Source organism: Hyla sarda, chromosome 13, assembly GCF_029499605.1.
Source record: "Hyla sarda isolate aHylSar1 chromosome 13, aHylSar1.hap1, whole genome shotgun sequence".
Classification (NCBI taxonomy): domain Eukaryota; kingdom Metazoa; phylum Chordata; class Amphibia; order Anura; family Hylidae; genus Hyla; species Hyla sarda.
This window is the reverse complement of record NC_079201.1, coordinates 32456598-32483527: the sequence shown is the minus strand read 5'-3', so window position 1 is coordinate 32483527 and position 26930 is coordinate 32456598. Positions and strand designations below refer to the sequence as shown.

General features: G+C 48.7%; 2 protein-coding genes across 5 annotated transcripts in view; one reads left to right on the top strand and one right to left on the bottom strand.

Annotated features, from left to right (window-relative positions):
- Nucleotides 1-26930, bottom strand: part of RNF157 (ring finger protein 157) — a 128139-nt gene that overhangs the window by 80344 nt on the left and 20865 nt on the right. The window lies entirely within an intron of this gene.
- On the top strand, nt 93-21093 carry LOC130297681 (uncharacterized). 3 transcript variants are annotated; one of them, XM_056550400.1, is made up of 3 exons: nt 93-273; nt 18144-18213; nt 18326-21093. In XM_056550400.1, the coding sequence occupies exons 1-3, from the start codon at nt 93-95 to the stop codon at nt 18678-18680; spliced, it is 606 nt and encodes a 201-aa protein (XP_056406375.1). In that variant the 3' UTR covers nt 18681-21093. The 3 variants fall into 3 exon arrangements, 1 of the variants encoding a protein (XP_056406375.1); XR_008849639.1 differs by having other exon boundaries at nt 150-273; nt 18047-21093; XR_008849640.1 differs by lacking the exon at nt 93-273 and having other exon boundaries at nt 17772-18220.

The window sequence follows — 26930 nt, the reverse complement described above, 5'->3', positions numbered from 1 at the left end:
GGGAGGGAGTGACAGCGGAGTGACAGCTTGTGTGTGTGTTGTAGCCCTGAGGAGTATGAAGGGGACAGAGTTTGTGTTTACTATGCTGCACAATGATCCGGGCCCAACCGGGGAAGCCAAGTACGGAAAGGTCATTCATAGAAGAGAACCGGGGAACGGCTGCTAAAGAGCGACATCTAGAGGGCCTACGTGTCATTACGCTGTTCAGCTGCTGCTCCAGTCCGACCAATCAGATTCCAGCATTATATCTGACCTTTTCCAGAATTATACTCGGTAATTAATTGCAATTGGTACAAGAATAATATACGGATATAGAAAAATCACGAAATGTCAGGGACGAATCTCCAGACGAGTGTTGTTTAACCCCGGCAATAATTGTCCACTTGTTGGTGATCACTGGCACACATAGAATCCCAGTACAGTACTACCGGGTCACCTGTGTAAAAACTATCTAGGCAGACCAGTTTCTAACCCATGTATATATATATATATATATATATATATATATATATATATATATATATATATATATAAAAAGGCAGACGGACAGACAGATATATATATATATATATATATATATATATATATATATACTAGCAGAGTTCCCAGCATTGTCTTCCTCCTTCCTTAACCTTGGGGGTGAGAAAAAGCAACAAATCTTGTCATCATAGCCTAACCTGATATCCTGTCATCATATTCCGACCTGATATCCTGTCATCATATTCCGACCTGATATCCTGTCATCATATCCCGTCATCATATCCTGACCTCATATCCCATCATCATATCCTGACCTTATATCCCGACCTGATAACCTGTCATCATATCCTGACCTCAAATCCCACCTTCACATCTCGTTATCATATCCTGACCTCATATCCCATCATATCCCGACCTGATATCCTGTCATCATATCCCGACCTGATATCCTGTCATCATATTCCGACCTGATATCCTGTCATCATATGCCGACCTGATATCCTGTCATCATATCCCGACCTGATATCCTGTCATCATATCCCGACCTGATATCCTGTCATCATATCCCGACCTGATATCCTGTCATCATATCCCGACCTGATATCCTGTAATCATATTCCGACCTGATATCCTGTCATCATATCCCGACCTGATATCCTGTCATCATATGCCGACCTGATATCCTGTCATCATATCCCGACCTGATATCCTGTCATCATATCCCGTCATCATATCCTGACCTCATATCCCATCATCATATCCTGACCTTATATCCCGACCTGATAACCTGTCATCATATCCTGACCTCAAATCCCACCTTCACATCTCGTTATCATATCCTGACCTCATATCCCATCATATCCCGACCTGATATCCTGTCATCATATCCCGACCTGATATCCTGTCATCATATTCCGACCTGATATCCTGTCATCATATGCCGACCTGATATCCTGTCATCATATCCCGACCTGATATCCTGTCATCATATCCCGACCTGATATCCTGTCATCATATCCCGACCTGATATCCTGTCATCATATCCCGACCTGATATCCTGTCATCATATTCCGACCTGATATCCTGTCATCATATCCCGACCTGATATCCTGTCATCATATGCCGACCTGATATCCTGTCATCATATCCCGACCTGATATCCTGTCATCATATCCCGACCTGATATCCTGTCATCATATCCCGACCTGATATCCTGTCATCATATGCCGACCTGATATCCTGTCATCATATCCCGACCTGATATCCTGTCATCATATTCCAACCTGATATCCTGTCATCATATCCCGACCTGATATCCTGTCATCATATTCCGACCTGATATCCTGTCATCATATTCCGACCTGATATCCTGTCATCATATCCCGACCTGATATCCTGTCATCATATCCCGACCTGATATCCTGTCATCATATTCCTACCTGATATCCTGTCATCATATTCCGACCTGATATCCTGTCATCATATTCCGACCTGATATCCTGTCATCATATCCCGTCATTATATCCTGACCTCATATCCCATCATCATATCCTGACCTTATATCCCGACCTGATAACCTCTCATCATATCCTGACCTCAAATCCCACCTTCACATCTCGTTATCATATCCTGACCTCATATCCCATCATCATATCACGACCTGATATCCTGTCATCATATTCCGACCTGATATCCTGTCATCATATTCCGACCTGATATCCTGTCATCATATTCCGACCTGATATCCTGTCATCATATGCCGACCTGATATCCTGTCATCATATCCCGACCTGATATCCTGTCATCATATCCCGACCTGATATCCTGTCATCATATCCCGACCTGATATCCTGTCATCATATCCCGACCTGTTATCCTGTCATCATATGCCGACCTGATATCCTGTCATCATATTCCGACCTGATATCCTGTCATCATATCCCGACCTGATATCCTGTCATCATATCCCGACCTGATATCCTGTCATCATATCCCGACCTGATATCCTGTCATCATATTCCGACCTGATATCCTGTCATCATATTTCGACCTGATATCCTGTCATCATATGCCGACCTGATATCCTGTCATCTTATCCCGACCTGATATCCTGTCATCATATCCCTACCTGATATCCTGTCATCATATTCCGACCTGATATCCTGTCATCATATCCCGACCTGATATCCTGTCATCATATTCCGACCTGATATCCTGTCATCATATGCCGACCTGATATCCTGTCATCATATCCCGACCTGATATCCTGTCATCATATCCCGACCTGATATCCTTTCATCATATCCCGACCTGATATCCTGTCATCATATCCCGACCTGATATCCTGTCATCATATCCCGACCTGATATCCTGTCATCATATTCCGACTTGATATCCTGTCATCATATTCCGACCTGATATCCTGTCATCATATCCCGACCTGATATCCTGTCATCATATTCCAACCTGATATCCTGTCATCATATTCCGACCTGATATCCTGTCATCATATTCCGACCTGATATCCTGTCATCATATTCCGACCTGATATCTTGTCATCATATTCCGACCTAATATCCTGTCATCATATCCCGACCTGATAGCCTGTCCTCATATCCTGACCTGATATCCTGTCCTCATATCCCGACCTGATATCCTGTCATCATATCCCAACCTGATAGCCTGTCCTCATATCCCCACCTGATATCCTGTCATCATATCCCGTCATCATATCCTGACCTCATATCCCGTCATAATATCCTGACCTTATATCCCGATCTGATATCCTGTCATCATATCCTGACCTCAAATCCCACCTTCACATCTCATCATCATATCCCGACCTGATATCCTGTCATCATATCCCGACCTGATATCCTGTCATCATATCCCGACCTGATAGCCTGTCCTCATATCCTGACCTGATATCCTGTCATCATATCCCGTCATCATATCCTGACCTCATATCCCGTCATAATATCCTGACCTTATATCCCGATCTGATATCCTGTCATCATATCCTGACCTCAAATCCCACCTTCACATCTCATCATCATATCCCGACCTGATATCCTGTCATCATATCCCGACCTGATATCCTGTCATCATATCCCGACCTGATATCCTGTCATCATATGCCGACCTGATATCCTGTCATCATATTCCGACCTGATATCCTGTCATCATATCCCGACCTGATATCCTGTCATCATATCCCGACCTGATATCCTGTCATCATATCCCGACCTGATATCCTGTCATCATATCCCGACCTGATATCCTGTCATCATATTCCAACCTGATATCCTGTCATCATATGCCGACCTGATATCCTGTCATCTTATCCCGACCTGATATCCTGTCATCATATCCCGACCTGATATCCTGTCATCATATTCCGACCTGATATCCTGTCATCATATCCCGACCTGATATCCTGTCATCATATTCCGACCTGATATCCTGTCATCATATGCCGACCTGATATCCTGTCATCATATGCCGACCTGATATCCTGTCATCATATTCCGACCTGATATCCTGTCATCATATCCCGACCTGATATCCTGTCATCATATCCCGACCTGATATCCTGTCATCATATCCCGACCTGATATCCTGTCATCATATTCCGACCTGATATCCTGTCATCATATTTCGACCTGATATCCTGTCATCATATGCCGACCTGATATCCTGTCATCTTATCCCGACCTGATATCCTGTCATCATATCCCGACCTGATATCCTGTCATCATATTCCGACCTGATATCCTGTCATCATATCCCGACCTGATATCCTGTCATCATATTCCGACCTGATATCCTGTCATCATATGCCGACCTGATATCCTGTCATCATATCCCGACCTGATATCCTGTCATCATATCCCGACCTGATATCCTTTCATCATATCCCGACCTGATATCCTGTCATCATATCCCGACCTGATATCCTGTCATCATATCCCGACCTGATATCCTGTCATCATATTCCGACTTGATATCCTGTCATCATATTCCGACCTGATATCCTGTCATCATATTCCGACCTGATATCCTGTCATCATATCCCGACCTGATATCCTGTCATCATATTCCGACCTGATATCCTGTCATCATATTCCGACCTAATATCCTGTCATCATATCCCGACCTGATAGCCTGTCCTCATATCCTGACCTGATATCCTGTCCTCATATCCCGACCTGATATCCTGTCATCATATCCCAACCTGATAGCCTGTCCTCATATCCCCACCTGATATCCTGTCATCATATCCCGTCATCATATCCTGACCTCATATCCCGTCATAATATCCTGACCTTATATCCCGATCTGATATCCTGTCATCATATCCTGACCTCAAATCCCACCTTCACATCTCATCATCATATCCCGACCTGATATCCTGTCATCATATCCCGACCTGATATCCTGTCATCATATCCCGACCTGATATCCTGTCATCATATGCCGACCTGATATCCTGTCATCATATTCCGACCTGATATCCTGTCATCATATCCCGACCTGATATCCTGTCATCATATCCCGACCTGATATCCTGTCATCATATCCCGACCTGATATCCTGTCATCATATCCCGACCTGATATCCTGTCATCATATTCCGACCTGATATCCTGTCATCATATGCCGACCTGATATCCTGTCATCTTATCCCAACCTGATATCCTGTCATCATATCCCGACCTGATATCCTGTCATCATATTCCGACCTGATATCCTGTCATCATATCCCGACCTGATATCCTGTCATCATATTCCGACCTGATATCCTGTCATCATATGCCGACCTGATATCCTGTCATCATATCCCGACCTGATATCCTGTCATCATATCCCGACCTGATATCCTTTCATCATATCCCGACCTGATATCCTGTCATCATATCCCGACCTGATATCCTGTCATCATATCCCGACCTGATATCCTGTCATCATATTCCAACCTGATATCCTGTCATCATATTCCGACCTGATATCCTGTCATCATATTCCGACCTGATATCCTGTCATCATATTCCGACCTGATATCCTGTCATCATATTCCGACCTAATATCCTGTCATCATATCCCGACCTGATAGCCTGTCCTCATATCCTGACCTGATATCCTGTCCTCATATCCCGACCTGATATCCTGTCATCATATCCCAACCTGATAGCCTGTCCTCATATCCCCACCTGATATCCTGTCATCATATCCCGTCATCATATCCTGACCTCATATCCCGTCATAATATCCTGACCTTATATCCCGATCTGATATTGTTACGCCGAGCGCTCCGGGTCCCCGCTCCTCCCCGGAGCGCTCACGGCGTCTCTCTCCCTGCAGCGCCCCGGTCGGTCCCGCTGACCGGGAGCGCTGCACTGTCATGGCCGTCGGGGATGCGATTCGCACAGCGGGACGCGCCCGCTTGCGAATCGCGTCCCAAGTCACTTACCTGTCCCGGTCCCCGGCTGTCATGCTCTGGCGCGCGCGGCTCCGCTCTCTAGGGCGCGCGCGCGCCAGCTCTCTAGATTTAAAGGGCCAGTGCACCAATGATGGTGCCTGGCCCAATCTTCCCAATTAGCTTGTTTAGTTTCCACCTGTGCACTCCCTACTTATACCTCACTTCCCCTGCACTCCCTTGCCGGATCTTGTTGCCCTTGTGCCTAGTGAAAGCGTTCCCTTGTGTGTTCCTAGCCTGTGTTCCAGACCTCCTGCCGTTGCCCCTGACTACGATCCTTGCTGCCTGCCCTGACCTTCTGCTACGTCCGACCTTGCTCTTGCCTTATCCCTTGTACCATGCCTATCTCAGCAGTCAGAGAGGTTGAGCCGTTGCCGGTGGATACGACCTGGTTGCTACCGCCGCTGCAAGACCATCCCGCTTTGCGGCGGGCTCTGGTGAAAACCAGTAGCTACTTAGAACCGGTCCACCAACTCGGTCCACGCCAAACCCTCTCTGACACAGAGGATCCACCTCCAGCCTGCCGATCCGTGACAGTAGATCCGGCCATGGATTCCGCTGAGGTGCCGCTGTCAAGTCTTGCCGACATTTCCACGGTGATTGCCCAGCAATCCTTAATGATCACCCAACGAAATCACCAGCTGGCATACTTGACCACCGTGACACAGCAACTTCATTCACAGATACAGCAGCTGCTGCCGCAGATACAGCAACTTCAGTCACAGACACAGCAGCTGCAACTGCAACAACCATCTCCTCCGCCGGCTCCTGCAACTCCTCCGCAGCGACCGGCCGCTCCTAACCCCTGCTTGTCCCTGCCGGACAAATTTGATGGGGACTCTAGACTCTGCCGTGGTCTCCTGCCTGGGAAGGCCCTGCCATGTGCCACACCGCCCGGGAGCACCTCTCTCACAGTATCCTTTGCAATCCACCCCTGTGCCTCCCGCCGAGGAGGCTATGCAAGTGGATCGGTCCCGCCTGACCCCTGAAGAGAGGACTCGCCGCAGGAAGAAAGAAGATTTACTTCTATACTGCACTGTGCGTTACCGCACAGAACCCCTGCTCTTGAGCATGGAACTTTTTGTTTTGCCCAAATGCTCCTCTGAAGTCCTCCTCGGTCTGCCATGGCTCCAACCCCCATCCTCTGCCCTTGTCTGGACCACCGGGGAGATCGGGAGCTGGGGTGCTTCTTGCTACAGAAAGTGCCTCACGTCTGCTCCCAGTCCCGTCAGTCAAGCCTCTGTGTCTCCACCTTTACCTGGCCTCCCCAAGGCCTGTCTGGACTATGCTGTGTCTCCTCCTCACGGCTCCCGTCCTGTTGACACTCTGCCCCGTGCCGGGCTTGACCCTCTTCCCTCCCTCCCCACCCCCACGCCTTCTTGTGTGCCCGCTTTTGATGTGGTTTCCCGGGGCTTCGCCACCATCTGGAGAAAGACTCTGAAATTCCTCATGCTGGCCTCATCCCGGGTGAAGAGGCTTGCCGGAAAAAAGAGAAGAGCTCCTCCTATTTTTGTGTGGCTCTCCGCCAAGTATTTCGGCTTCCGTGTCCCCAGTTTTTATCTCGGACCACGTTATCTTGGACCCTTTGTAGTCGAGTGCTCAGAGGAGAGATCTTGGGAACCTGAGGACAACATCCTGGACAAAAGTCTTATCCTCAGGTTCTCAGGCTCCAAGATGAGGGGGAGACCCAAGGGGGGGGGGTACTGTTACGCCGAGCGCTCCGGGTCCCCGCTCCTCCCCGGAGCGCTCACGGCGTCTCTCTCCCTGCAGCGCCCCGGTCGGTCCCCGCTGACCGGGAGCGCTGCACTGTCATGGCCGTCGGGGATGCGATTCGCACAGCGGGACGCGCCCGCTTGCGAATCGCGTCCCAAGTCACTTACCTGTCCCGGTCCCCGGCTGTCATGCTCTGGCGCGCGCGGCTCCGCTCTCTAGGGCGCGCGCGCGCCAGCTCTCTAGATTTAAAGGGCCAGTGCACCAATGATGGTGCCTGGCCCAATCTTCCCAATTAGCTTGTTTAGTTTCCACCTGTGCACTCCCTACTTATACCTCACTTCCCCTGCACTCCCTTGCCGGATCTTGTTGCCCTTGTGCCTAGTGAAAGCGTTCCCTTGTGTGTTCCTAGCCTGTGTTCCAGACCTCCTGCCGTTGCCCCTGACTACGATCCTTGCTGCCTGCCCTGACCTTCTGCTACGTCCGACCTTGCTCTTGCCTTATCCCTTGTACCATGTACCATCTCAGCAGTCAGAGAGGTTGAGCCGTTGCCGGTGGATACGACCTGGTTGCTACCGCCGCTGCAAGACCATCCCGCTTTGCGGCGGGCTCTGGTGAAAACCAGTAGCTACTTAGAACCGGTCCACCAACTCGGTCCACGCCAAACCCTCTCTGACACAGAGGATCCACCTCCAGCCTGCCGATCCGTGACAGTTATCCTGTCATCATATCCTGACCTCAAATCCCACCTTCACATCTCATCATCATATCCTGACCTCATATCCAATTATCATATCCCGACCTGATATCCTGTCATCATATTCCGACCTGATATCCTGTCATCATATCCCGACCTGATATCCTGTCATTATATCCCGACCTGATATTCTGTCATCATATCCCAACTCAAATCCCACCCTCACATCTTGTCATCATATCCCGTCATCATATCCTGACCTTATATCCCGACCTGATAACCTGTCATCATATCCTGACCTCAAATCCCACCTTCACATCTCGTTATCATATCCTGACCTCATATCCCATCATCATATCCCGACCTGATATCCTGTCATTATATCCCGACCTGATATCCTGTCATCATATCCCGACCTCAAATCCCACCCTCACATCGTCATCATATCCTGACCTCATATCCTGTCATCATAGCCTGACCTTATATCCCGACCTGATATCCTGTCATCATATCCTGACCTCAAATCCCACCTTCACATCTTGTCATCATATCCTGACCTCATATTCCCACTATCACTATTCGGCAGGCTGGAGGTGGATCCTCTGTGCCAGAGAGGGATTGGTGTGGACCGTGTCGGAGGACCGGTTCTAAGTTGCTGCTGGTATTCACCAGAGCCCGCCGCAAAGCGGGATGGTCTTGCAGCGGCGGTAGCAACCAGGTCGTATCCACCGGCAACGGCTCAACCTCTCTGACTGCTGAGATAAGCGCGGTACAAGGGAGTAGACAAGAGCAAGGTCGGACGTAGCAGAAGGTCAGGGCAGGCAGCAAGGATCGTAGTCAGGGGCAACGGCAGGAGGTCTGGAACACAGGCTAGGAACACACAAGGAAACGCTTTCACTGGCACAATGGCAACAAGATCCGGCGAGGGAGTGCAGGGGAAGTGAGGTAAAAGTAGGGAAGTGCACAGGTGAAAGTACTGATTAAAACCTCATGCGCCAATCAGTGGCGCACCGGCCCTTTGAATCGCAAGGACCCGGCGCGCGCGCGCACTAAGGAGCGGCGCCGCGCGCGCCGGGTCAGCACAGACGGGAAACGGGTCTGGAAAGCGAGTCGGGATGCGCATCGCGAGCGGGCGCGTCCCGCATCGCGAATCGCATCCCGTCTGGGAGCATTATCGCAGCGCACCCGGTCGGCAGGTCTGACCGGGGCGCTGCGAATAAGAGAACGCTGTGAGCGCTCCGGGGAGGAGCAGGGACCCGGAGCGCTCAGCGTAACACCCACCTGATATCCTGTCATCATATCCCGACTTTATATCCTGTCATTATATTCTGACCTCATATCCCAATCTCATATCACGACGTCTTATCCCCTCCTCATATCCTGTGCTCATACTCATATCCTATCCTTATATCCCGATCTGATATCCTGTCATCATATCCTGACCTCAAATCCCACCTTCACATCTCTTCATCATATCCTGACCTCATATCCCATCATCATATCCCGACCTGATATCCTGTCATCATATCCCGACTTTATATCCTGTCATTATATTCTGATCTGATATCCCAATCTCATATCACGACTTCTTATCCCCTCCTCATATCCTGTGCTCATACTCATATCCTATCCTTATATTCCATCCTCAGGTAAGGCTGAGTTGTGATGAAAAGATTATATGGTGAAAATATAAGGGGTGTGGCCTTTTGGGTGTGGTTTATTGGAGAAGGCATGGCTTGCAAGCCAAGCCAAACTAACACATTTGCCCGGAGACGCGGAGTGCAGTTAGGTGGGGCTGAACTTTGATAGAGATTGTGGTTAAGGGACCTGTGATGGGAGTGTATCAAGTGAAAATGGTGTTTTCTCTATCGGGCCCCCCCCCCCCCCCCTCAGCGTAACACCCACCTGATATCCTGTCATCATATCCTGACTTTATATCCTGTCATTATATTCTGACCTCATATCCCAATCTCATATCACGACGTCTTATCCCCTCCTCATATCCTGTGCTCATACTCATATCCTATCCTTATATCCCAACCTGATATCCTGTTATCATATCCTGACCTCAAATCCCACCTTCATATCTCGTCATCATATCCCGATCTGATATCCTGTCATCATATCCTGACCTCAAATCCCACCTTCACATCTCTTCATCATATCCTGACCTCATATCCCATCATCATATCCCGACCTGATATCCTGTCATCATATCCCGACTTTATATCCTGTCATTATATTCTGATCTGATATCCCAATCTCATATCACGACTTCTTATCCCCTCCTCATATCCTGTGCTCATACTCATATCCTATCCTTATATTCCATCCTCAGGTAAGGCTGAGTTGTGATGAAAAGATTATATGGTGAAAATATAAGGGGTGTGGCCTTTTGGGTGTGGTTTATTGGAGAAGGCATGGCTTGCAAGCCAAACTAACACATTTGCCCGGAGACGCGGAGTGCAGTTAGGTGGGGCTGAACTTTGATAGAGATTGTGGTTAAGGGACCTGTGATGGGAGTGTATCAAGTGAAAATGGTGTTTTCTCTATCGGCCTCCCCCCCCCCCCCCCCCCCCCCCAAGGCACCTGAGGTAATCAGTTTTAGCTTAGTGTCTAAGGAGGTGGACATGGTTTGGAGTTCTCTCCAGACCAGGTCTTATGTTTTATTATTTTCCTAGTTAGGGATGTGTTAGTTTTTTATTCCTTTTTCTTTCATGTTTTCAGGTGGGGATTCAGGAACTGCGGCTCACTGTCTCCCCATTGCGATTGAGGGGGCACATACATTGCGTATATGTGCTGTTAACCCCCTCTCGCCAATGGTGAGCGCCTGGGGTTGTACCTCATGGGTCCGGGTCCCCCTATTTCCCTGCTCGCCTCGCTCGCACATGGTAGCTCGGCGTGATGCAGGTGACAGAAAGCTGACTGAAGGCTTCATAGGAAGACTTCATGAGGTAAGTTCTTCTGACTGAGGTGAGTATATTCCCTTTCTCCTAGGTACAGCCTTGCAACCTCTGAAGACCCTCACTTTTTGCCCACTTTTTCTCAGGGGCTGGCCTGGACAGGGTTTTTTTCTATATTTATTGAAAAAACTGGGGTGAGCAGGAGCATTTTTGGACTGGGGCACAGCTTTATTCAGAGGGCACTATACATTTCACTTTCCTGAACAATATGTGTGTGTGTGGTGTATTTTTCTTTAAGCGGCTGACAGCCGCTGCGTTTTTACTATGCGGGCGCATGAAGCTCCGGCTTACTTTCGCTTTCGGCAGCACTCGGCTGCCGGCGGCGTCTCACTCGCTCACTTACCCACAAGCGCATATGCGAATAACATGTGCGCTCGGGGAGAGGAGCGGGCGTGGGCGCCAATACTGACCTTCTTGTCAGAAGCTGAGGGCGCTATAGCTCCGCCCTCTCTGTTGTCGGGGCTTCTGAGAGGCGCGAATTAGCCTCCAATCAGTGCTGTGCGCACGTTGTGAGAGGCAGAGGCCAATCAGCAGTGCACTGGCCCGCCCCTCTTTTGGTATTGGCTGGCATTTCTCCCTTCTCTGTCTACACTAGAACGGAGTTCTCCTCACAGCAGCTGCCCTGGGGTCACAGACTTGGGCTGCACAGACAACTGGAGCGTTATTTCATCATAGTTCATAATTTTGTCTGTAAAAGCTGTAATTCCAAAATGCCTGGTTCTGCTGAACCCATTTGCTCCCTCTAAACAGTTAACAGGAATGTTAGCCACTCATTACATCTGTAAAAGCTGCTATTCTACCCCGGTTGTCTACCAGACCCGATGGGTTCTCTCCCTCCCCCAGTCTATATCCGACTTGGCTCAGGTCGTCTGCCCTCCGGAGGGTCCCACTCACCTCCTATACTAATGCTCTCGCAGCGTCATGGGGGTGTTTTTCATCTGACTCATCCTCCGAGTCTTCTGGCAGGCACGGGCGCTCCCCTCACAGGCATCGCCCCATTACTCCACCCTGTAGCAAGCATCGTTCCCCTAGAGGACGCTCTCATGGTCGCCGCTTTGGCTCTCCAGACCTGCGTACCTGGTCAGTTTCCCCCTCTTCCAGGGCCACCTCACTTGTTCCCATTCACCTGGAGAACTTGTGGATGCAGTTTCCGATTCGGCCTCTGATTCAGAGGACCACACGGATATGTCGGACATGGTGTACTCATTAGTCTCAGCCACAAGAGACACCATCCATCTAGAGGACCCAGGAACTTCAGACGTGGCTCCAGAAGTTTCCTTTAATCGTGCCCAACCTCCAGGGCTGCCTCACCTCGTTCCCATTCTCCCGGAGTACTTGTGGATGAGGTTTCTGATTCGGCCTCCGACTCAGAGGACCACACGGATATGCCTGATGTGGTGTACTCATTGGTTTCGGCCATAAGAAACACCTTCGGCTAAGGACCCAGGAACTTCGGACGTGGTCCAGAAGTTTCCTCTCATCGTGCCCAACCTCTTCCAGGGCTGCCTCCCCTCGTTCCCATTCACCTGGAGAAATTGCGGATGAGGTTTCTGATTCGGCCTCCGACTTAAAGGAACGCACGGATACCTGATGTGGTGTACTCATTGGTTTCGGCCATAAGGTACCCCTTCCATCTAAAGGACCCAGGAACTTCGGAGGTGGCTCCAGAAGTCTCCTTTTCTTCGTGCCTGACCGGCACCCAAGACCTTCAGTTCTCACGCTGAATTTTATGCCCTGCTGGTATCCTCCTTGAGGCACCCTGACATGAAGTTTCAGGAAACTTAGAAGGTTCAAGCGCGGTATCCCTTCGCCAAGGACCTCTTTTGCTCGGTGGACCTCCTCTCCAACGGTGGATCTGCCGGTCTCCCGCCTCCCTACTGGGCCTTTGGCTGATGCGGCTGCATTCAAGATCCAGCCGACATGAAGGTGGAGACTTTGGCAAACTTTGCCTTGAGACAGCAGGATCTTCCTGCTTTTGCTTCGGCCTGGGGGTCAAGGGCCCTTTCAGTGTGGTCTCCCAACTCCACCAGGGTAGTATTCAAGATCCCTCTGGAGGATTTATTTAATCTAGCCTGCTCCGCATCTGGAGATTTTCTGTTCCATGCGCAGCCACTGTGCTGCCTTTGCCACAAGCTACCTGGTAGCCACCGTCCCTCCATGTGGCTTAAAGCCTGGAATGTGGACCCGCCTTCAGGAAGTGAGGCTTCGGGCGTAAAAGAGCTCTTTATTACCTCTGGATACGGCTCACAGAACCGCTTTCTGTCGTAAGTCCTCCTTCGGGTTCTGCAGACCTTTGGTGCCACACAGGGTACCAACAAGGGGTCCAGCCGGGCACCTTCACGGGAAGAGGGCTTCCTCCTTCCAGACCTGTCCCTCCCGGAGATCGGCTATCCGTTCAGGCCGTTTTGCGGCCCCATCCGGTACCCGTAGGCCTTCCTCGATCTGATGGGTCGCCCCCACCGCCGACCTTTCTCAGGTGGTTGGTCGCCCCTTACTCTTCCGGGACGTCTGGACTTCGCACATTCATTGTCCCGGTTCCTTCAGGGGAACGTTTTCAAGGTTTATTCCAACCTCTTTGTGGTCCCCAAGAAAGGTGTTTCTGTTCGCCCAATCTTGGTTCTTGAGTATCTCAGCCAGCATTTTCTGCTTCCCATCCCGAATGGAGTCTCTCCGTTCGGTGCTGGCATCCCTGGTTCATGGGGAATTTTTGTTCCTCAGTGGACATCAAGGATGCCTGCCTCCACATCTCATTGTTCCGGTCATCAGCGGTACCTCCGCTTTGCAGTTCCAGACGATTATTTTCTATTGTGGCTCTCCATTTCGGTCTGGCCACTTCTCCGCAGACCTTTAACAAAGTCCCGGCGCCTGTGATAGCCCCTTTTACGGACAACAGTTGTTTCCGTGATTCCTTACCTGGACGACCTTCTGATCAGAGTTCCAGCCAGGGCCCAGATCCTGGAGAGTCTTGGTCTAAACCTCCAGACCTTGTCTCTCTTCGGTTGGATGGTCATTCGGGACAAGTCCAACCGCTTTCCTGGGGCTCCAGTTCGACGCAGTCTCTGCCCGCTTTCAACTCTGCCGACCAATCGGCTGACTCTCTTATCAATAGTCCGATGACTTCGGCACCCTGCTCCAGTTTCCATTCGCTTTTGCATGGATGTCCTGGGTCGGTTAGCGGTGGCCGTGAAGGCTGTGCCATTTGCCCAGTTTCATCACCGACCTCTTCAATTGCTTTGATTCTCTTCCGGTGGGACAGGTCTCTATTGTCACTCGACAGTCTTTTCGGTCCCTTCTATGGTGGCTTTGTTTCCCCCCTGATTTTTCGGGGGCGCTCCTTCCTGCCCCTCCCTGCCAGTCTGTCGGGCTGGGGAGGTGTTTTCAAGGACCGGCCGGTCTGGGGCCTTGGTCCCTCGAGAAGCCCTTTTCCCCTTCAACATGTTGGGGCCTAGGGCAATCCTTTCTTTGCTTGCTTCTTGGGAAATTCCCTTCTGGGCGGAACTCAGGTTTCCGGCCATCTCAGCGCTTTTCATTCTGGGCGTTTCTGGGATGTGGTCTTTCTCAGCCGGTCCTCAGCCGTCCAAGGCAAGTGGTCCCTACATCCGGAGGTGTTTGCAGTGATCTGCAACCTCTGGGGCGCTCCAGGAGTTGACCTCTGCACGTCCCGCCACAACCAAGCGTTCCTCTTTCTTGGTCGGGCTTTGCCCTACCTTATCTGTTTATTGGTCAGGATTTGTCCTACCTTATCTATTTCCTCCCCTTCCTCTCTTTTCGGGGTCCTGAGGACACTCACAGCAGAGGGCGTTCCCGCCATTCTCGTGGCCCAGACTGGCCCCGGCGGGCGTGGTATGTCGTCGCGGTCAGGCTCCTGTACTACTTACCTCTGCACCTTCCCTATCGTCCAGACCTCCTATATCAGGTCTCCTGTACCACCCCTATTTACCGTCTCTGCTTTTGACAGCGTGGCGTTGAGACAGCGGTTCTGAGGACCCGCGGTTTCTTTTCCCAAGTGGTTCACACCATGCTGAGGGCTCACAAGCCTTTACCACCATACCTGGCGTTCTTATTTCTGTTGGTGTGAAACTCAGCCTTTTTCTCCGGTTGTGGTTGGCTTTCGGCCATTTCCATTCTTTTTCAACTTTCTTTGGCGTTCAATTATCATGTCCGAACCTAGTTCAGGGAGTGGCACAAGCTGCCCCTCCTTATCAGTCCCCTTTTTTCCCTTGGGACTTACACTTGGTCTTAGGTGCTCTGCAGGACGCCCCTTTTGACCCTCTCAGGGACATTTCTTTTCGCCTCCTTCCCCGGAAGGTGGCATTCCTTATTGCTCTTACATCTGTTAGGAGGGTGTCAGAGCTGGTAGCTCTCTCCTGCCGTTCTCCCTTCCTGGTGGTATACCAGGACAAGTTGTTTTTCGTCCAGGTCCGTCCTTCTTACCTGAGATGGTTTTTTGACTTTTTCATCTCAATGAGAACATCGTCCTACAGTCCTCTTGTCTGGCCCCTTCTCATTCCTGGAAGCGTTTGTTACACAACCTGTTGTGGTGAGGGCTGTTCGGACTTATCTCTCCTTTCCTTTTGGCAGTGTGACCCCCTTTTTTGTTTTTCCGGAAGGTCATTGTATAGGACAACCTTCTTCTACGACCACCATTTTTCGGTGCATCCGGTCAGCTCTTTTTGGGAGCTTACCGCTGCAAGGGGAAGATTCCACCCTTCAGGGGTTTGGCTCTTTCCACCGGTTTTTCGGGGCATCCTGGGCTCTCCGCTACGTGGCTTCGGCTTTGCAGTTCTTTAAGGCGTCCGCGTGGTCGTCTTTGTACACTTTCTCAAGGTGCTACCAGATTCATGCTGTCAGGATTCGGCTGGCTGGAGGTGGATCCTCTGTGCCAGAGAGGGATTGGCGTGGACCGTGTCGGTGGACCGGTTCTAAGTTGCTACTGGTATTCACCAGAGCCCGCCGCAAAGCGGGATGGTCTTGCAGCGGCGGTAGCAACCAGGTCGTATCCACCGGCAACGGCTCAACCTCTCTGACTGCTGAGATAAGCACGGTACAAGGGAGTAGACAAGAGCAAGGTCGGACGTAGCAGAAGGTCAGGGCAAGCAGCAAGGATCGTAGTCAGGGGCAACGGCAGGAGGTCTGGAACACAGGCTAGGAACACACAAGGAAACGCTTTCACTGGCACAATGGCAACAAGATCCGGCGAGGGAGTGCAGGGGAAGTGAGGTATAAGTAGGGAAGTGCACAGGTGAAAGTACTGATTAAAACCTCATGCGCCAATCAGTGGCGCACCGGCCCTTTAAATCGCAAGGACCCGGCGCGCGCGCGCCCTAAGGAGCGGGGCCGCGCGCCGGGTCAGCACAGACGGGGAACGGGTCTGGTAAGCGAGTCGGGATGCGCATCGCGAGCGGGCGCGTCCCGCATCACGAATCGCATCCCGGCTGGGAGCATTATCGCAGCGCACCCGGTCGACAGGTCTGACCGGGGCGCTGCGAATAAGAGAACGCTGTGAGCACTCCGGGGAAGAGCAGGGACCCGGAGCGCTCAGCGTAACACATGCCTTTGCATCTGTAAGATAATGCAGACAGTGGTGGTCCAACCGTCCACCTGTCTGATTCCTTACCCACCCAAGGGACGGCTTTGGTACGTCCCATGGTCTGTGTCCCCCAATGGAGCCGATAGAGAAAGAGATTTTTTATGCTTACCGTAAAATCTCTTTCTCGAAGGACCCATTGGGGAAACAGCTCCCCCCCTTTTTTTCTGGTGTTCCTATTACAGTTGTCTGTCCGAAGGTGTGTTCAGTTGCCTTTTCTTCTGATTGCTCGGACAGTCTGTGGTTTTCTCCTGACCTGTTGGTCTTCTCCTATTGCTCTGGGACTAAAACTGATTACCTCAGGTGCCTGTGGGCGGGTATACCCTGCTGGGAGGAGCAGACTTCTTGTTGCCATAGTGTCGAACCTCCTAGTGACAGCAGCATACACCCATGGTCTGTGTCCCCCCAATGGATCCTTCGAGAAAGAGATTTTACGGTAAGCATAAAAAAATCTCCTTTTTGCCTTGAGCCGAAAAAATAATAAAGCTGAGAATAGAAGGGGTGTGGTTTGCAAGCTTAAATGGGCACTGTCATGAAATAAAAAAAAATTGATATGTTGTAGTACTTAAGTACTACAACATATCTCTAATATACTTTAATTTGAAAAAAATGATTTTAAAACAGTTTAAAATCACTTTTAAATTCGGCCACTAGGGGTCGATTTCAAATTTCATGCACATTAAATGCAACAGCAGTATTTGCACAGTGCCAATACTGCTGATGCATTTAATGTGCATGAAAATTGCAATGTAAACCTCCTTTTTTATTTATATAAATTGTGGGTAAACTTAAACTGTATGGCTATGCTGTGGTTCCTGTAGGCTTTGCGTGGGGGGGGGGGGGGGCTCCGTGTCTATTTTGCTTGGGGCCCCCAAATTCCTTCAAACTGCCCTGCCCCCACATCAGGTGCGGACACAGACAGCAGAGGGCCCCTGTGCATATGTCAATTTTTCAGGACCATCCCCCCACCCATATCAGTTGCTCAGGAGGACCCCCCTTAATGTCAGTTGTTAATTAATAAAGGGTTACTCTGGTGGAAAACTTTTTTTTTTCTTAATCAACTGGTGCCAAAAAGTTAAACAGATTTGTAAATTTCTTTTATTAACATTTTTTAATCCTTCCAGTACTTACTAGCTGCTGAATACTACAGTGGAAATTCTTTTTGGAACACAGAGCTCTCTGCTGACATCATGACCACAGTGCTCTATGCTGACATCTCTGTCCATTTTAGGAACTGCAGAAAATGTAGAAAACTGCTGCGGTGGCGCTTCCAAGGAATTAACCCAAAGTCGTGGGTATAGGTATAAAGTAAATAATTTATTTTTACAGCATAAAGAAATCAAAGAAAATAAATGAATAAATAAATAAAGCAAGATGCGTTTCAGGAGTCACAGCTCCCTTTTTCAATTGCAGGAGGTTGCTGTGTGGCCAGGTGACAGGTGTGGGAATTTTAATACAGGAAAAAAATGGCGCCAAACCAGGTGAGCTGGTGACGTCATGTGGGATGGATGCCGGGGCCAGGTGTGGACTGGGCAAGAGAGACCTACATAGTACAACATTTTCAATAAAAGAGCATGAAAACCACGTAAAACATGAAAAAATGCATAGGTATAGTCTTTTACAGGAATATTTAGAAGTTCAAATAGAACCGCGAGAAATGTCCGTAGTAGCAACCAATCAGAGAGTTTGCTGGTGTCCGAGGGACCAATCAGGAGGCAATGGGTGGAGGCTGTCATCGCTGTTCTGGGTTGCCGCGGCCGGTATTTGAATGGAGACGAGCCTCTTAAAGCTGATTGGTCGCTTGCTGTGGGATAGTGTAAAAGCGACCAATCAGGATCATGCCGTACATGACTGAGTATAGTTACGCTGTCATAGGTGAAAGTCCGTGTGGAGATGTCGTCCAAAGATGGGCATGGGGATAGAGGGCTAGATTCTAATTGGCTGTCCGTGATATCGAGTGAGCCAATCAGAGGGGGGACGTATAAGTCCGGGTTCCAGGTTGCTGCCGCTGGTGGCAGTAAAGTGTCTTTCAAAAATGTCAGCCAATCGCTGCTGGGGTCGTCTGGGCGGTGGCCAATCAGAGATGAGACGTATATATCCTCTCCGGAAGATTCCTAGAGGCATCGGCGGCAATTCTTTTTTGAACAGTACGACCAATCACTGCTGGGCAGGTCCGGGCGGTGACAAATCGTGAAGAAGGAGGTGTTTTGGCGACCAATCATGAAGAAGGAGGTCTTTGAACGCTGTCAGGGTGCCGGTATCAGGCTTGAACTTGGTGGTCATCGGGTCCGGATATCGCTTGGAATTTTTCCTGGAAAGGCTGCGATTTACTTGTTGCTTGCATGATTTTCTTGCTTGTTGGTATAATACATTTCTGTGCAGCAATGTGCTGCAAAACCGATGGGCTAGCTGATCAGACTGGAGGAAGTTCTTAGGCCTCATTTGAATGGACAGCCTAAGAGGCCATGTTCACCCAATGGAATTTCTGAGCAGAATCAAGTGAAAAATTTTGCTAAAAAATTCTGTTGGAGCAGAGTCCCATTGGTTTTCAATGGTAGAGTTCTGGGAGGGAAAATTTAGGGATTAGAATGAGTGCTGCTGCTGGATACACACAAGAATGCTAGGGCACCACGGTTGCACAGGACATATAGATTTATTCAAGAATTGGAATTGGACAACACATTTCGGTGCTCACACGTGCCCTCCTCGGGTCCAACAAAAATCACAGAATGGCAGGGGATCATCAGGTACATGGACTTCCACCAGTGCTGAGGTTGCAGAAATCCAAAAGAAAAAGTAGTCCAGTGCAACTCCTATGTGGATACAACTTTCTTGACTATTGCATCCATTAAAACAGGTACATTACAGGAAACACACACAAGCTATGGTCAGCTTAACGCATTTCATGATTGCCCACTTTATTACAAACCTTTTTGACAGAGTGGACTGCCAAGTCCAGGGTACAGAAGCCACTCTTTCCCTCCGGCTGAGAAGAGTAACGAGAGAGCACAATTTGAGGGCCATTAGCGTGTTGGAGTCACAGGGATGGGTTGAGCAGTGTCTGTGATGTCGGAGGTGGCTCTAGCACTTCCCAGAATAGAGCAGGCTGACAAAATTCTAGGCGTTACCACAAAATTTTCAGTCACCTTGATGACCTGACCCCTGGGATATGTCGAGCCTTGATCTATACAACTATTAAATTATGTTTATAGGAGCAGCTTCACCTTCATTCTCTTTATTTACACCAGCCATTAATCAGTTAGATTTCAAAAGCTATCAAGCGAGTGTGCGTGAAAATCACTAAATGTAAAGAGGTTAAGTGACTGAACGACTGGCGATAAAATGCTAATGACTGTGAATAACTGTGAATCTACAATAATTTCACATGCCTTGACACACTCAGGGCCGGTTTTAGACTAAGTGTGGCCCTGGGCAAAATAAGAAATGGGGCCCATGGGTCACATGACCAAAGATTACCATGTTGAATTGTGCGGCATCTCAGCTTAAGGCCATAACACAAATGCATGATAGGGTCCAAATCAAAGCTATATAGGGGGAGATTTATGAAAACTTGTGTAGAGGATCAGTGGTAGAATTGCCCATAGTAACCAATCAGATGCCTTTTTAAAAATGAGAGCAGTGATCAGCTCGTCTCGTAGGCTGCAGTATACCAGTGATCAGCTCATAGGCCGCAGTATACCAGTGATCAGCTCGTAGGCTGTGCTGATGGTTATTGACTTATTTTTATGCGACAGTTGCGCTTTAACCATTAAAATAAATCAGACCCTAAAACACTCTTTTATTGTGGCCATGTTAGAACAGCTCTCACCTGATCAGAAGCAGTCACAGCACACAGGACTATTAAATCCAGTGACCACAGGGGGCGTCTTCTCTGATTGTATATGTTCTCTTCTCCATCCAGCCCAGGCAATTATGATGATGTCTCCTGATGACTGAAGACTATACCAAGACATCTGTGGCCCCTTCTGCAGTCTACCCAAAACTCTATAGTAACACAACCCCCATCCTTTACACTGCAATCCTGCTTCGCTAATGCTGTGCTTGCTGCTATCCATTGCCATGTCTACAGCATACCTAGGGTACAGTGTAAAAATCTAATCAGTAGGATCCAACCACTGGAACCCCTGGGTGATTGGAGCAGCAGCACATGATCACCTGCAGCTCCATTTGTTCTCTATGGGACTTATAAACATTGCTGATCGCTGCACTCACATGTATGGAGAACCCATAGAGTATGAATGATCAGCAATGTTTATAAGTCCCATAGAGAACAAATGGAGCTGCAGGTGATCATGTGCTGCTGCTCCATTCATTTGTGGGACAAGGGACCTCTCTTCTCATGATCGGAGGTGGCGTCAGGGTTCAAGTTTCACCGATCAGATATTCTGTGTATCGGTGATGACCTTTGGTGTACAGACCCCAGACTGGACCAAAAGACTCTCCCCCCTCCGCACATTGCTCCCCATGGCCCTCTCTCATATATACTTTTCTGTATGACCCAATATCTCACATATACTGCTCAGTATGACCCCTATTTCACATATACTGTTCTGTATGACCCCGTATTTCACATATATACTGCTCCCTATGACCTTCTATCACATATATACTGCTCCCTATGACCCCCTATCACATATATACTGCTCCCTATGGCCCCTTATCACATATACTGCTCCCTTTGGCCCCCTATCACATATACTGCTCCCTTTGGCCCCCTTCTCCCATTATACACTGCTTCCTATGCTCCCCATACATTGCTAACTATACCCCATATATTTCTAACTTTACCCCTATATACAGTTTATATGCCCCTTATCACATGTACTGGTCTCCCCACCAGTGGCGTTGCTAGGGTTGGTGTCACCCGGTGCAGTAGAAAATGGTGTCACCCCATACCTTACTCCCCCCCGCTCAGTAAGTTTTTAGCCTGTTGTGACAGACACCATTGTTGTAGCGCATTGTGAGAAATTCCAGTATAATAATCAGATATACCAGTTGCCACAGAATAGGAAAGTGTTAAAGAAGTTTTCACCATTTAAATATACAGCTCCCAGAATTACTTAAAGGGGTACTCCACTGGAAAACATTTACTTTTATATCAACTGGTGCCAGAAAGTTAAACAGATTTTTAAATTACTTCTATTTAAAATCTTAATCCTTACAGTACTTATAAGCTGTTGTATTCTCCACAGGAAGTTGTGTAGTTCTTTCCAGTCTGTCCACAGTGCTCTGTCTGTCCATGTTAGGAACTGTCCAGAGCAGGATAGGTTTGCAATGGGGATTTGCTCCTACTATGGACAGTTCTTGACATGGACAGAGGTGTCAGCACAGAGCACTGTGGTCAGACAGAAAATAAATTAAAAAAGAAAAGAAATTCCTGTGAATCACTTATACAGCAGTTAATAAGTACTGGAAGGATTAAGATTTTTAAGTAGAAGTAATTTATAAATCTGTTTAACTTTGTAGCACCAGTTGATTCAAAAAAATGTTTTCCAGTAGAGTACTCCTTTGAGCAGTGGTGAGGTTATGCTGGGAGTTGTAGTTTCACTCATCATAACTGTAGAACTTACAAGTGACTCCAGCTCTGATAGGACATAGTGAGGAGAATACACAATGATATCAGTGACTACAGGTGACGTCTTCTCTATAGTCTTCCCTTATCTAATTCAGATGGTACATACCGCCTGGTCCAGCTAAAACTTCTCTCTGCAGAATGTGACGCCCAGACGTCTCCTCACTATGTCAGCGCATTCTCATCCTCTATGTGAAAACAAGTATTATTATAAACCTGCCAGACACTGTATCCTCTAAATATGATACTACTATACACTATACTCTTTGATTATAAACCTTCCATACACCATACCCACTGAATATAATACTACCACACACTGTACATTCTGAATATAATACCAACACATACTGTACACTCTGAATATAAATCTGCCACATACTGTACCCTCTGAATATAAATCTGCCACATACTGTACCCTCTGAATATAAATCTGGTGGTGTTGCTAGTGGATGATGGGGGTGCTAGTACTCGGGGGTGTTGCTGGAGGATGATGAGGGTGCTACTGGCCATCCCCCCTGGCAGGAGCACCCCCATCATCCACCATCAGGATCTGCTGATGGAGGTGCTGCTGGGGGGGGGGGGTTGCTGGTGGATGATGAAGGTGCTACTGCCAGGGGGGGGGGGAGCATTAATTAGGTAGGCAGCAGTTCCCCCACTTAAGGTAGGTAGCAGTTACCCCACATTTGGTAGGTAGCAGTTACCCCACATTAGGTAGTAATTTCCCCACATTAGGTAGCACAGATTCCCCACATTAGGTAGCACAGATTCCACACATTAGGTAGCACAGATTCCACACATTAGGTAGCAGTTTCCCCACATTAGGTAGCACAGATTCCCCACATTAGGTAGCAGTTTTCCCACATTATGTAGCAGCTTTCGCACATTAGGTAGCAGTTTCCCCACATTAGGTAGCATAGATTCCCCACATTTGGTAGCAGTTTCCCCCCATTAGGCCGCAGGTTCCCTTGCATGTTCCCCACAATAGGTCAAAGTCTCCCCACATTAGATCGCTGGTTCAAACAAACCCCCCTCCCCCCACACAAAAAAACACACACAACAAAGAGTAACACACACACAGATGGAGAGAGAGGCACACACAGTCAGAGAGACACACACTCACAGACAGAGACCCACACAGACACGAGTCACACACAGTCACACACACACAGAGTCACACACAGAGAGTCACACACAGACAGAGAGCCACACACAGACAGAGATAGCGACAGACAGACAGACACACACACACACAGAGACACACACACACAGAGAGTCACACACACACAGAGTCACACAGTCACAAACACAGTCACACACACAGAGAGAGTCACACACACAGTCACGCACAGTCACACACACAGAGTCACATACAGTCACACACACAGAGAGTCACACACACACGGAGTCACACACAGAGACACACAGTCACACACACAGAGTCACACACACAGAGTCACACACACAGTCACACACGCAGAGTCACACAGAGAGTCACACACAGTCACACACACACAGAGTCACACACACACACACACACAGAGTCACACACACACACACACACAGAGTCACACACAGACAGAGACACACAAACAGAGAAAGTGAGACAGACACACACTCACTCACCCATCCAGCGCAGCGCTTCTTCTCTCCGGGCGCTCTGCGAGTGACGTCACGTCCTCCTGCGTGGCCCTGCGGAGGGACGTCGAGCCGGCGCAACAGAAGACGTGGGGGCGCAGGCCGGTTCACTGTGCAGGTGACGGGGGGGGGATGGTGCTACTAGTACGGAGACAGCGCAAGTGAGGGGGGGCTGCTAGTACAGAGACAGCGCAAGTGATTTCGGGGGGGGGGGGGGGCTGCTAGTACAGAGACAGTGCAAGGGAGGACCGGGGGCGTACCTGGTGTCATCCCATCAGGATGGTGTCATCCGGTGCGGACCACACCCCGGTCGCAACGCCACTGCTCCCCACCTTCCTCACAGCCCCCTCCCCCCATGCTTTTCCCTATTACCTCCTCCTCTTTGTACACTGTATGGTAAAGGACCTGCGATGACATAGTCATGAACGTCCTTTACCATACAGTGTGAGTGCCTATTCTGCTCTGTGGGCTCTCTGAAGCCCGGGCTCCCACAGGGCCACTCTCACATTACTGTAGTCTGACGCATTTTTGCCGCGATTTTGCGCAAATCGCAGTAATGTTCCTCTAGAGTTCAGGGGGCCCCTTTGGACATGGGGGCCCTGGGCAATTGCCCAGGTTGCCCCCCCCCCTAAAACCGGCCCTGGACACACTCTCTAGGCACAGTACATTTCCTTCCACTAAGCTAGCCAATACTACTTTAAGAATACCAGTGAAACACTGCTAAAATCTAATGGCCTGAAGGAAATGAGAAGAACACAGTAAAGAACTGAGTAAAACATTCTCAGAACAGCTTGAAGGATTGGTATTATGTAGAAGTAAATTCAGCAAAGGACCAGTAAGTCTGACAAACAGTTCTCAACGGCATGACGCTCACACACCGCTTAACTCTTTTTACATGGTCTTAAAGTGGCCCAAAAAGAAAGCAACACTTACAACACTGACCATTTTGTTAAGGAGGAGTTTAAGAGGAAAAAAGCAGCCTCTAATGTTCAAGTGTAAAAGTGCAAGTGTCACACAAATTCCATGCAGCGAAACAGTGGCCACTAGTGGTCAATTTTGAGAAAAACAACATAATCCTTACATTCATATAGTTACTTGCTGGGTACTTGGCACTGCCCGGTTTTTCCTATGTTATCCTTGTGGGGGAGGAAAAGCAACATAGGAGGAAGCTTTAGTCCTCATATCCTATCCTTAAATCCTGACCCCATATCCCCTCCTCATATCCCGACCTCATATCCCATCCTCATATCCCGTCCCCATGTCCCGACCTCATATCCCATTCTCATATCCCGTCCCCATATCCCAACACCATATTCCGAACTCATATCCCGACCTCATATCCCATCCCCATTGCTCGTCCCCATATGCCGACCTCATATCCCATCCTCATATCCCGTCCCCATATCCCGACCTCATATCCCAACCCCATATCCCGACCTCATATCCCATCCCCATTGCTCGTCCCCATATGCCGACCTCATATCCCATCCCCATATCCCAACCTCATATCCCAACCCCATATCCCGTCCTCATATCCCAACCCCATATCCCATCCTCATATCCTATCCCTATATCCCATCCCCATATTTCGTCCTCAGATCCTGTACCGATATCTCGTCCCCATTTCCCGACCTCATATCCCGTCCCCATATCCCAACCTCATATGCCGACCCCATATCCCATCCTCATATCTAATCCTCATTTCTAATTCTCATATCCCGTTCTCAGGTGGGGCTGTGTTGTGGTAAAGATATTGGGGGGTATTCATGAAAAGTGGAGGAGGTGCACAACTTTTTACTCCATTAATTCTCGTATTGAAAACAGTGTAACTGCACCGAATTTATTACATGCCGCAGGGCATGTGATAAATCTGGTGCTGATCAAATTTCTCTGCAACTTTGTTTGCGACTTTTAACCCGTGTGACAAAATGTGCAACTTATTAATAATGCTGTCCACAGCCAGTTTCTAAGGCATGTCAGGACTGGTGTAGAATTGCGCCTAAATAAGCATAGTTACGCCAAAATATACGACAAACTGAAAAGTCGCAAATCATAAATTCCTGACCATTGCATGATTGCAACTGAAGTCACGACTTCTAACTTCACTTTGCAAAAAATGTTCTATTTGGTTTGTCTCAATTATTTGTCTCTATAAAGCAACTGTACCAAAAATGGAGACAAACTACAGCCAAAATAATGGAGTAAAAGGATGATACATACCTCCATTGTAAACTGAAAATAAAAGGGGTGTGGCTTAAAGGGTGGGCGTGTCTTTGCAAGATGGGGCATGGAATGCAAGGAGGGTGTGGCTTGCCAGCCGGACTGACACATTTATCAGGAGATGCAGAGCGGAGCTTGTGGAGTAAGGTACTGGAAGTCCTATATACTTGCATGGGACTTGAAACAAAAACCCCATCCTTCACATATGGGGGTAGGTTAGGGGTTAATTTAACTATTATATATTTTTATTTGACATAAGTAACATGTGACCAAATATTATAGAAATATCTCGAGCCATACAGAAGTTATGCTGGAACATACATTTCCCATAGATTTGCATTGGACTTTAAACAAAAACCCTGACCCTCGCCATAAGGGTAGTTAAGGGTTAAATTACCTATCTTATATTTTTAGTGGACATATAAGTAACCCCATCCTTCACATATGGGGGTAGGTTCGGGATTAATTTAACTATTACATACTTTTATTTGCCATAAGTAACATGCGACCGAGTATCATCGAAATATCTCCAGCCGTTTGGAAGTTATGCAGTAACATATATTTCCC